The sequence below is a fragment of the Hippoglossus hippoglossus genome, chromosome 3, assembly GCF_009819705.1.
Source record: "Hippoglossus hippoglossus isolate fHipHip1 chromosome 3, fHipHip1.pri, whole genome shotgun sequence".
In the NCBI taxonomy this organism is placed as follows: Eukaryota; Metazoa; Chordata; class Actinopteri; order Pleuronectiformes; family Pleuronectidae; genus Hippoglossus; species Hippoglossus hippoglossus.
In genome coordinates this window covers 16,931,967-16,944,029 of record NC_047153.1, presented here as the reverse complement: position 1 = coordinate 16,944,029, position 12,063 = coordinate 16,931,967, and the positions used below count along the sequence as shown (strand labels likewise).

The 12,063-nt window shown below is 44.0% G+C and overlaps 1 protein-coding gene across 1 annotated transcript in view; it reads left to right on the top strand.

Moving 5' to 3' along the window:
• elp4 (elongator acetyltransferase complex subunit 4) overlaps positions 1-10,576 on the top strand; it is a 55,089-nt gene extending 44,513 nt beyond the window's left edge. The window contains exon 10 of the mRNA XM_034581746.1: positions 9,791-10,576. Coding sequence (XP_034437637.1) covers positions 9,791-9,919 — 129 coding nt within the window. The 3' untranslated portion in view covers positions 9,920-10,576. The remainder of the gene's footprint in view (positions 1-9,790) is intronic.
• The last annotated feature ends 1,487 nt before the right edge of the window (positions 10,577-12,063 follow it).

Genomic DNA, 12,063 nt, shown 5'->3' with positions numbered 1-12,063 from the left:
GACTGGCTTTGGCCAGCATGCCTGTTAATGTGAATGGGGTTACTCTGGGCAACACCTTTTCAGCTGGGTCCTATGAAGTCCCCAGTATGGTGGTCTTTGTCCGCACAAGGGCTGTCCTCTCAGCAAAAAGGGCTCCTTTTTTGTGAGGACTATCAACTGGTGATGGATTATACCCACCCCCCTTTATTCATCCAGGCAGTCGAACAGACACGGATGCATGCAAACATACACGCACACTCCTGTGCAACCACAAAGACAAATGTGATATAAACACGTCAGCACTTAATCTTACACAGGTTTAACATTTGTAACAGTTAAATGCAATGGGAGCACAACTTTCTTAGACGTATACAAATGATTAACTTCATATGCTTTCACTCTATTGTCCCCTTTGCATCACTTTGCCACATGGGTAGATTTTCTTCCTGGTAAATCTGTTTAACTGTAACATTTTTATACCACCTGTTCTTCAACCTTTCTATCCGTCGCCTCCACTCTGCTTCTTCCCTCTCTTGCTGACTCTCAAGATCAGGACTGGTAAATGGTGACAGCATCAAAGTTTTCTGTGTGTTCCGAAGTTACTCATTTAGTTCTTGGAAGATTTCAAATTGCTGAATCAAAGCCATGAACATGTCCAAGGAAATCCCTGTGAAAAGACCTGATCCCGGGTTGTCATGCACAGCTCTACCTCTCTATGGTTCATCTCCTTTACTGAGGAGGATGCAGCCGTATTAAGCTGCTCTTTGTGGCACCGAGCAGGGACAAAACCAACGGCTACGTCATCTTGGAGCCTTCAGTGCAATAATGCTACATGCAGGACAAGCACAAGTAGGCAAATGGTGTTAAATAAGCTTCACAAATTTGGTGGTGGAGCTTTAAGACCATCGTGTATGACGATGTACATTTTGAAAGGCAGATAACATGTTGTCATCTTTTGCCTTCTGTCCCAGTGTCTCTGATTTGAATGTGCATCAGTCAGTCTTCTGCGAGCACAACAGACTATTCCTCTGCGAGAGCGATCACCCCCGCCTCTCCCAAGGGGTCAGCCACTTACCCAGGCTGACACAGTAACCTCCACATGACCTTTCACTTTGCCAAATGTTATGCCTGTAAACTGCGTGAACTCCATCACGACACAAGCGATGAGAGAGGAATAGGACTTTCGTTTGAAGGGGAGACGGGGTTGAGGGAGCCTTAGTTGTAATAACCTGCTTTGTGAGCGTATGTTGTAAATACTTCTGTGTGACACATGCATAGGCAAGTGGCCCTGTGGGTCCCTCTGTCTTTTTGTACATGGGTTTGCGCACTAGACTGACATAGGAAAAACATGAATAATACATGGCTAATTTTCATTGGTGGTTCTCTGGCTTTATTTTTTGGTGACTAAAGCAGTGACAGAGCCAGAGAATAGTACAACATTCTAAAGAATATATTTATTTGCTGTGAGCGTTTGCATCATGAAGTTGCCATGAGACCATTGGAGACATTAGAGAAATATTGGAAACTGCTACAGATCATAGTCCAACACATTTTTCTAAAGATATAAACTCTCAAAGTGGTCGAACAATTATTTTTAAGTAGAAATGTACTTACTTTGCCAAGACACAATTAAATAGTGGTTTAAGCTGTTACTTTAACCTCTAGCTGTTATTTAGCCATGTACTAAGATTTGATAGTATTAAGGCCATGTTGAAGAGAAAAAGAATTGGAGATCCCCCAAATAAAACCGTAAGATTGCGACAATTAAGTTATAATATTCGAAGAATATAGTCGTAATTTGACAAGAATAAAGGAAAAATACGTAAAAACATGAAGCAAGTTGTACTCTTTTTGGATTGAAAATCTTAACCACACGGACCTGAAGGAAATTGCCTCTTTTGTGGAGGCTGAAATGTTTAGTAGTGAGCAGATGCAAATCGTGTGAGTGATATTCAAATGATATTCAAATTATAACAGGGCGTCAGTAGCACTGTAAAACCTGCTCTTACCAAAAGTGTCAGTGTTTTTTTAACCTGAACATGTTTATATCAGAGTCATGGTTCGAGGGGTAAAATTTGTGTTTGAGGGGTGGAGGGCACGAGAGGTCCCCCAGATATGCTGTCATAACCCATGCAGCCGCACTCTTTGCTATGGGCCTATCTGTAGTGAAGGCAGCACTTAGACATGTTTGTACTCTACGCCCTCTATCCCTCTCCCTTTCTCTCCAGGCACCATGTCACTCCAGGGGCGGACCAGCACTCCCTGGCTGTGCCCAAGTCCATAACACCAACTAGCCCCCACCCCTTACTACCCATCACCACTGGGGTCAATGTGCCCTCACCCCCTCACCCTACAACGCCCACGGTCCATACCATCACTGCCCTCCAAAGAGAAACAAAACCGAACTGAAAAGAGACAAAATGGCCCCACGCTGCATCTCCTGTCAAAGCTCTTGACAGGCCCGAGCAGAGACCCCAGAGGAGGGCTCAGTGGAAGATGATGACGAGGGAGATAACAAGTCAAGTTGTTGTGCTACAGCACGGTTACACTTTGGCCCTTGTTTGTCCATTTGGTTATTCAGAAGCAGCACAGTGCTATCTGATTTCCCATGCATGTCATGTTTACTAACATGACATGCTATTAAATGCTGTTTTACATCCGTCTGTGGAGCGTGAAGGGTACGTCAGGAGCTAGTTAATCAAGGGAACAGAAACAAACATTCCATTAGGTCTAAAAAAAAAAAAAATCCCTTTCAATATTGTCAGCTAATCAATTTCCTGTTTAGACCTGCTCACTTCTAATGAAATTCAGTCATTTGTTCGTCCATTCCCATTCTTCCTGTGTTCGGGAATATAATTACACTAAAAATGCTTACTCATCCTTCTGCCTGTCTGCTGTCTACTCTGTCAGATCCATTATCCCTGAAGCAGAAGAGATGATAAGCCAGTGTCTGTATCTGTATGTCAGACTGTGTGTAGGCCTGTGTCTCAGATTATCCTGGATCAGGCAGCAGGTGACATTACGAGCAGGTGACCTTCGCCCAATTATAAAAAAGATACTCGAGGTAAGCTGCAGTGTCGAGCTGTTTTGAGACATGAACAGGACATTTTGCCTTTCACATATGAAGAACGCAGCAGGAGATTGTCTGGGTCCGATGCGTTCACAACAACAGTGAAATGTCCGGCAGGACGTGACGTATAAGTTCTGCTGTGGAAATCAGTGTTTTTGTTTACAGCACATCGAAGATGGTGATCATGTCCATCCCATTTTAGAAATGTCAACAAACCCACTCACTCACTTTGAATTTTCTGGAAATGTTCTTGCTGTATTCTCCCATGGACATCCCCGTCATTTTCCAGACATTTTTACGAGAGGGCTGGATGGAAAAACTCAGGAAGTCCTCTGGAGCAAATGAATCAGACATTGGTGTTCTCACATAAGCCCCTAAAGGAAAATGTCCTGACTTCAGTGCATGTCTGAAAGTAGCTTATTTCTTGCGTTCTTGTTTCCTGCCTTACCGTCTTTGTCTTTCTTAATTTACATGTTCAGTATTTTCAAGCAGCATGCATGTCAATAGGACAGTGTACAGTTAGAAAATGTACCCATCCTTAAGTAAAGTGTTATACTTGATGAATTTATTTAATCCTGAATTAGTCGAATAAGTTTAAAATCCTTAATCACCAACATTGTAAGCTACTGAAAGTGAGGGATGCAGGGAGATAGAAAATAATTATCAGAATCAGAATTATTTTTATTGCCAAGTATATTTACACATACAGGAAGTTGCCTTGGTGTGGTTGGTGCATTTGGACATAAAAACAACAATTGGACATAAAACAATAATATATTTGTTTGACAAAAAAACATCATATGAAACAATGAATGAAATCAAAAGACTTTAAAAGTTTAAAAAAGACAAACTGAGAGATTGAAACCTCCGCAGTCAACAGGTTATTCTGAGGGTAGGGCCGGGGATCGTGTTGCACGCTGCCACAAAAGAAGAGGAAGGTAAAGCTTCTTCTGGCTTTTGTTAGGTGCAGGTGGGATGGAATTACCAGAGTGATGGGATTTATGCTGAGTTGTTTCTGCATTTATTTATTTCCTGGCAAAGGTAGAGGAAGTATCCTCTCACACTATCAGCATAAATGTGATGATAGTCGCTTCACGAATAGAATAAGCACATCACCTCATTATGTGGGTTTTGGTGGGCTGAAGTTAATACTAGTTGTTCCTATAGGTTCAGCAAATGATTTCCCACACAATGCGGTGTAACTTTAGAGGTGTGAGGGATTATGACGCTGGGGGGTGATTCAGCTTGGTTTAGTGACTGGATAGACCAACGAGTCTGGGAAATCTCTACCAATTTTGTTCTGCTACCATTTTGACCCTCGGCTGGTTGTAGAAATGAGACTCGAAATGGAGGACATTGACCTGGTGTTGTGGACAGACGTGCACATTAGTTTACAGTGGCTGCACTGCAGCTGTGCTGCACAGAGAAATGGAATTGGCGAGAGGTATCCCCTCTAGTGTGACCACTGTACATGAATACTAGACGTGTGCCATATATATCCATTCAAACTATAGAATGATATCATTGCATTGTTGTGTATCAGCACAATAACAGAAATGTCTTTTTTCATGCATGACAGCACATAGCCAGATTGATTAGTTGTTGTTTCTCCTGTGATTCTAACAACTTCCGCTTAGTTATACAGCATTTACTTTCTCTCATTTCACTGACTTAATAGAGCTTATAATATACTGACCAAACGACTACAGTTATTGTGTTAAGTAGGTGTTTATGGTAAATACCGTGTCACTTCACTGAACATGTTCCTACAACGGCTAATCTGATTGGAACAGCCAGACCAGTCGTCATGTGTTCCAACAAGGTGTTGGGTTTCCCATAGTTCTAAGCTGTACAGTGACACAGGCCATTTGAAAGTGTGGCTAAAACTCTATGGAAGAAATGACTCGTTAAATTAGCACCTAATACTCCAGTCATTAGCAAGCCGTTACCACCAGTGGAATGCCTTTGATGGCACTGCTTTGTGTGAGCCGGTCCCTTGTAAGCTACAGTTGGAAAAATTGTCTACATCTGGATTCCTGAATTATAACACTCTTCTGTTGTTGTACGTGAAGGAAAAAACATTACAACTGTGATTTTTGTGCCTTTTCTGACCCATGAAACTCTGCGACATGTGGAGGTTGTAACCATCCAGTCACAAGTAGCATGAACCTCTGTACTCCTTAACAACCGGGTCTTTGGGGTGTTTGGTAAGCTGAGGGGAATTGTCCATTATGGGGAGATATTAGTAACCCTCTTAGCCAAAGCTAGTCTCTGGGCCAACCCTCAGGGCTCATTTCAAGTGCTTAGCACTCGTTTGGAGCTTTGTCACCCCTCACCCTGTTGCCAGCATGGCCCCAGCCCCTCTGGCTGTGGAGCGGAGCTGAACCACAGACCTTTACCCCTGCCCGCCACCAGGGAGGGAACATTGACATCACAACTCTTAACACACTCACACACACACACATTTGCACACACATACTCAGCAGTAACATTGTGGCACACAGTCATTTTCCCAATCCCCCCTCCAGTAGCGCACCACAGCCAATGGTTTACTTTCCCGCCGTCCACTCCCATCCAGTGACACCCCCCTCTCTCTTATTTTATCCCTCTTTCTCCACCCTCGTGAAGGTTGCCAGGCAGCAGAGAAAGACTTCACACACAAATACACCCCACTATGCCTCTGAGGGTTTTCCGGATGTCCTTGTTTACATCATGGAGTGTGCAGGTCGTAGGGAAGCAGACTCAGAGCCTCCGTGACTATGTCTGTCTAAGTCCTGCACTGACCTCCATTCATTTGGTGTCAACACAAATGTCCATGGCAGCACCATGGTTGGCCTATTACTACTCAAATAAGTGCAAGGTACTAACCCTGTGTTTGGGCGAAATTTTCAATATCAGGGTAAGAGCGGGAGTGAGTATAAATGAAGTTCCTATATGGCCGCTGAAAACCAATAAGAGTTATCAGCTCTAACAGTGGCTGTCAGTGATGTGCGGGACGCTGCTGACTGTTACTAGGCTGTGTTTTCCCTCTGTGTGTCAAACCGATCGATTGGTTTGTCTGCTCCTCCCTCCAACTTTGATGTAGCCATTGATTGTTCTCATCTGCCCCTGAACTCAAAGGTTAGAGGAGCTGAGCTTCACTTCTGGATTGCTTTGACCTTCGCTCTGCACATGCTCAGTAGGTTTACAGAGCCCAGAGCCAAGCAGGCATGGTGGTAGCCAGGGCCTTGGGTGCGTGACAGCCAGACAACGGTGTGATGTCTTTTTTTTTTCTTTTTTCTTTCCTCACCCACTGAGAATGATGTATATGTGATTGATTTTTCTCCTACCCTTCTCTCTACCGTGTTTCCGCTGCAGTGCACTAAGCAGGACTGAGTCCAGGCTTGATCAATGCATTGTTTTTCTTTTTCAATCACACTTGAGTGAGCTGAAGACACGAAAGGTTACACAGGTGAGGTTTGGCAGGGATGGAAGCGGAGCAGAGCTTCTGGAGGCCCCCTCAAGGCCAATATATGAGTTTGCATGGTTGTTTGTGTGTGTCTGAGCGAGAGAGAGTCAGAGAAAGAGTTACGTACAAAGAAAAGTCCAACAAATTCATCATGTAGGAACTTTTTAACTCGTTGGTTTATGCTCATTTGTCTTGTCTTCCCCTAAAGCTACATCCATACTACTACATTTTTGTTTAAAAACACTGTTTTGTTTTGATATCTGTCCACTCAAACGTTTTGGCTTCTTATCAGGTTTTAATCCTTGTCTGCACTAAAGCGTTTTCAAACATGACCTGCGGGTAAAACCCGGAGAATTGGCTACGGAGTTTACCTGTAGTCTGTCTTTCACACATCCACAACACAGCGGGAGCTTCTCTGCACAGATGCTTTCACAACTGCATCCAATCCTTCGCATTATTCGGGCGAGAGGTGGAGCAGCCGACTGCGGCAGACAGACACAGGAAGCGACGTATTAACTCTGCTGCCGAGATCATGTGATCATGTTTACAGCAGCCTGACACCGTCGTCGGCTCTGATCACCACAAACTCTCCTGACATCTTTGTCGGTGTCTTCTACATGTGTGACGCCGCTTTTTCACTGGGTGATATTTGTTTTCTTTTTGGTTTTTGCATTTTTGCATCTTTCGTGTGTTAGAAGCGTCATCACCCCCCCCCCCCCCCCCCCCCCCCCCCCCTCCAGCAGAGACCAGTGCATGTCTGAAAGCGGCTTAACATGCCTGAAACTGTATATCATATGACCACTCACATATACTTGACATGCACGTGTCGGTGTAAACAGGAAGACGTGTGTTTGTCGAAGTACACGGGAATTATCGGAGATTGTACGAATATTATCTCGTCTCCTACTCAGAACTCAAAACAGGGTCAGCAACGCTTGTTGATTATCCATGTTTTGTTCTGCACTGGTAGCTGAGGCTAATGCTCTTTGTGTTTTTCCAGAAGAGGGACATGTAATAGGAGCCTGATGAATCAGTGAAGACCCAATCAGTAAGCTCTTGTTAGAGTTTCCAAACATCTCTCTTTCTGCCCGTTCAGAATAAAATGCAGTTCCAGCTTTTCAAACTAAAACGGGGGCCCCCGTTTAAGCAGCTCTAAAACTCGCCTGATAAAGTCCAGAGAATTATGTCCGGACTTTATCCGCAGTTTCCCTTTCACACAAGCACAACACAGCAGGAGCTTCTCTGCACAGACGCGTTCACAACAGCAACAAATCCTCCACATTGTTCAGGCGAGGGGTGGTGCAGAAGGCAGTGGCAGGAAGTAACGTATTAATTCCGCTGCGGAGATCAGCTCTTATCACCACAAACTCTCTTGACATCTTTGTCTTCTACGTGTATGGCACCGCTTTTTCCCCTGAAAATATTTGATTTCTTTTTGTGTATTTTGTCATTATTGCAAATGAATCCCCTCGCTGGGTTCTCACATCGGATTCTAATGACTTGATGCAAAATCTACTAGGGGACAAGGCAGAGAATGTCTGCACATAATCTGGAGGCTCTCACCCAGACATTTGCGTTCAAATGAGGAGTTTAGTGCATGTCTAAAAAAAACTGGAAAACATAGTAGTAAGGCTGTAGCCAAAGAGGGAAGCTTTCATCCTTGCCTCTGTAGGTCCTGTGTAACCTTACCTTTACCATCTTTCATTAAATTATAGGTCCTTCACAGTGTCTCAGTGCTCACCTGCCCCTGATAATCTGCTAGGCTGTATGAAGGCTACTCCTCTTGTTTCCTATAGTTGCTTGACAAGTAGAGTAGGACACACACACACACACACACACACACACACACACACACACACACACACACACACACACACACACACACACACACACACACACACACACACACACACACACAAAGGCCATGTGCTCAACAGAAAAGAGGCCACTTGAGCACGATGCACCTCAAACGTGTTAGCAGCAGGAGCACAAGGCTTCATATCAGACAGGAACATCAGTGACGTAAAAGCATTCTGCTGCTCAGACTCAGGTGTTTTAATGCTCCTTAAAGCAGTATTAAGCAAAGGAAGGAAGCGGTCCGCCCTAGAGGGGTGAAGAGTGTTGTGTCGTCCCAAATGATGTCTTTAGTAATGACACTGCTAAACCCTGTACCCAAACACCTAGCGATTAAGAAAAAGATAAGTATCTGTGGGAGTGGAAGGGCTCTCCTAAAGCTGGATGTCTGGAGGGGGTAAGGATGTGGCGGGCAGGGAATGTTTAGAGGGCTGGGGTGGGGTGGGAGCGCAGGCTTTTGACCAGTGGGTTTCAGATGTCATGGCAGATTCTTTCAGGGGCAAATTACAGGGTTTAACTTCTCTTGTACCCGGGATGCCTGTATTCTGATTCAACCTCCTCGACAGACACTCGAGCGACAAGCTACTCAACACCATTGTCAGGCGCACACTTGACTCAGGGGACACTTCACCTCCTCTCCCACTCGTAGGACCTCTTCAAGACTTTGTTTGATGAGTGCCACCGGCGGCCTTTCCTTGTGGCTTCAGGAGAGAGCGGAGCAGCAGCGTAGCCCTCTTAAGCTTTATAGTGGTTAGCGTGTTAGTGTTAGGGGGCTTTACATGAGTGGCCCTTTGTGCTTTGAGTTGGCACAGGGCGGCTCCACAGATAAGCTTTAGTGTGGAACGGCTAAATGACTTGATTCTAATGACTCTGGCATTAGCCGAACATAATCATCTGTGTTTCAAACACAGTAAAGAAACAGCAAATACACTTTATCCATACACGTAGACACAGACGAACATATCAACTTGGGAAGACAACGAGTTTCTTTTGGTGATGAGGGCCGGGGCTGGTGTCGATGAAAACAAAAACATCTTTTGATTCTCCCTGAAATTTTTTGTTGAATACAAACTTTCTCTTACATCACCCCATTAATGCATGCCGTTGTGTCCCATACACAGTTCTCTCAAAGCACTTCCACCTCACACACACTCACACACACTTACACACATATTCCATGTGAGCTGTAACAGACCTAAAGCTCTCTGAAGCATTTAGCAGCACGCTAGCAGGTTTACTCAGCGCTGCCAGTGCTGAGGGGAGTGGTGAAGCATCTAATGCAATTTCAGCCCAACATGCTTCTCTGTGAATAAACATCGCTGAAGTGTACCATCTACTGTATGTTGATCCACTGCAGTGCTTTCTTTTTTCTTCATACAAGCTGATCCAATACTCTGCCCCCCCCCCCCTCTCCCTCTCTCTCACTCTAATTTCTGTAGAGACTGCATTTGCCTCCAGACCTGTCTGAGACGGTGAGTCGTGTGAGCAGGGGGGAGCTGGCAGGAGGGGCCGCGGCGGCTTCAGCCTGTGGCTCCGGCACTTCCGGCAACAAACACCTGGACTTCTAGAGCTCCCACACAGTCGCCACGGGCAAACCCAACACCTGGAACACCGCAGCGTTGTCCTCTTTACCACGGGGACCAGGTTGTTCCCTTGCCCACATAATGTCAACCACGATAACCCTGGCAGCCATTACCACCTGCCAACTGTCCCAGCCAGGGGTGAAGACCTAAACATCCACAGTACCTCTTCTCATAATGGACACGTTGCATCGTACATTTCAAGTTCCTTTTTAATATAAGGTCACATCAAACTCTACACTGCTTCAAACAATAAAAAATCAGCCCCGTAGTATTTTGAAATGTCACCTAAAGTCACATGATGCACAGGGGGACTTATACTTAACCCAATTAAAATCCAAGATGGAGGGATAATTTAAGATACAGTACTTTTTTTTCTTTTTTTTTCTGACTCCAGGGAGCTTGTTTACATGTTAAGTGTAATCATGAAATATTTTTTAGTCATTACAGACTCTCAGTCTTGACTGACTTTAAATAATTTAACTACATTCTCCCAAGTTCAGCGCTTACTCTACGAAACAAGTGGCCACTTCCTGCTTAGCTCCACCGTGTACACGAGTCTGAAAGTACATGTTTTTTTTTCTAGGATAATTCAATGGACTGTGCTTTTGTTGAATAAATAAAAGAAAACAATTAAACGGTGAACGACATGATGATTTTTACTGAACTGTGTCTGAAGGCAAAGTTGGCTACAAGTGAGTTGTGAGTGACTGATCTCTGGTCTGCCCTCGCTGGCTTCAGGTTTAAATAGGGATTCCTCCATCTGACCCTGAGACTGTGCCGGTGAGTGACGTCTACCTCCAGTAGGCTGGAATGTGGGCAGAGGGTAGGAGAGGGGGATTCGGGTGCAGGCTTCACACCTCATCAGGCATGTTTGCTGGATGAGCTGCTTTGCCATGACAAGCCCAAAAAAACAAATTAGGTCAAACGGTGACACGGAGAAAAGAGTTGGGGGGGAACAAAAAAAAACAACATGAAAAATTAAATGTTTCATTTTTGTTTTCCTCAGTCTGCTGCCGATGCCAGTTTGAATATTTTCTCCCGTAAAAACTGGCAGTATGGGTGAGCATCTGCAACACGTGTCGGGTGAGGGTGGTGTTACCTGACAGTTTCATGCATGGATGGAGCGCTCTTATATCGGGTGTATGAGAGAGAGGGATGACACACACAGGTCATATATGCAGGTGAACTAAAGCTTGTCAAGAATACAAATGTGTTCCAAGTTCCTGTTGTAGACGAGCCGACGTATTCAGGGTACGACTTTAAGGTAGATTCAAATAGAATAAATTCATTTTGGCATTTGTTTATGTTACTTCTCAAATGTCTGTTACACTCTCCACGTCTCAGTGTCACATGCTGCTGATTGACTCTTGGTTCGCTCAGTTCAGAAAGTGAATTCTTTTTGAAGAGTCCTCTGTGCACATAAAGAAGGTTGTCGCAATTTCATATATTTAGAAGTTAGAGAATTGTCTCTACATTAACATTAAAGTGCCCACACGTGGTTCTTCAGAAACCCTGATTCCCTGCACCTCATTACTAGACTGTATTAAATACACTTCACTGTGCTAAGGACATCCCAGACATCACTTTTTGTTAAGCTCAGTTTTTAGTCACCATCTTTCCTAAACTTCCTTTTAAAAAAATTATTTTAAATCTGGCTAAAAACATACATCAGTATTACATATAATTAATATTCTTTCATAATAAGATAAAACTTCCCGGACCTACTTCTTGAAAACTTCGCTCGGCCTGTAGTCAAATGTATTTATTTTTAAAAGAAGAAGCCACTGGACTGAGTGAAGAGAATACGCTTCTATAGTCACGTCTTTTGGCAGCTGCCACTTACGTCCTATTGATCCCTCAACTAATCTGCTAGCTGCAGTAGCTTTAAGCTGAGGTCATAAGGCTTCTGTTATTGAATGGCTGTCACATTGCAGCACTCTTCAATTATCACAATGTAATGCAGTGTTTTTTTTCTTCTACATAAACTTTCGGTTTCATAAAGCATATCTAATATATTTTAACGATTAACATAATACGGCAACTGAACAGCAGTTTACAAAATACACAAAATCTAGACTGATATTTTCGATATTTAAAGCGATGAGGGAAACATCTCACACACACACACA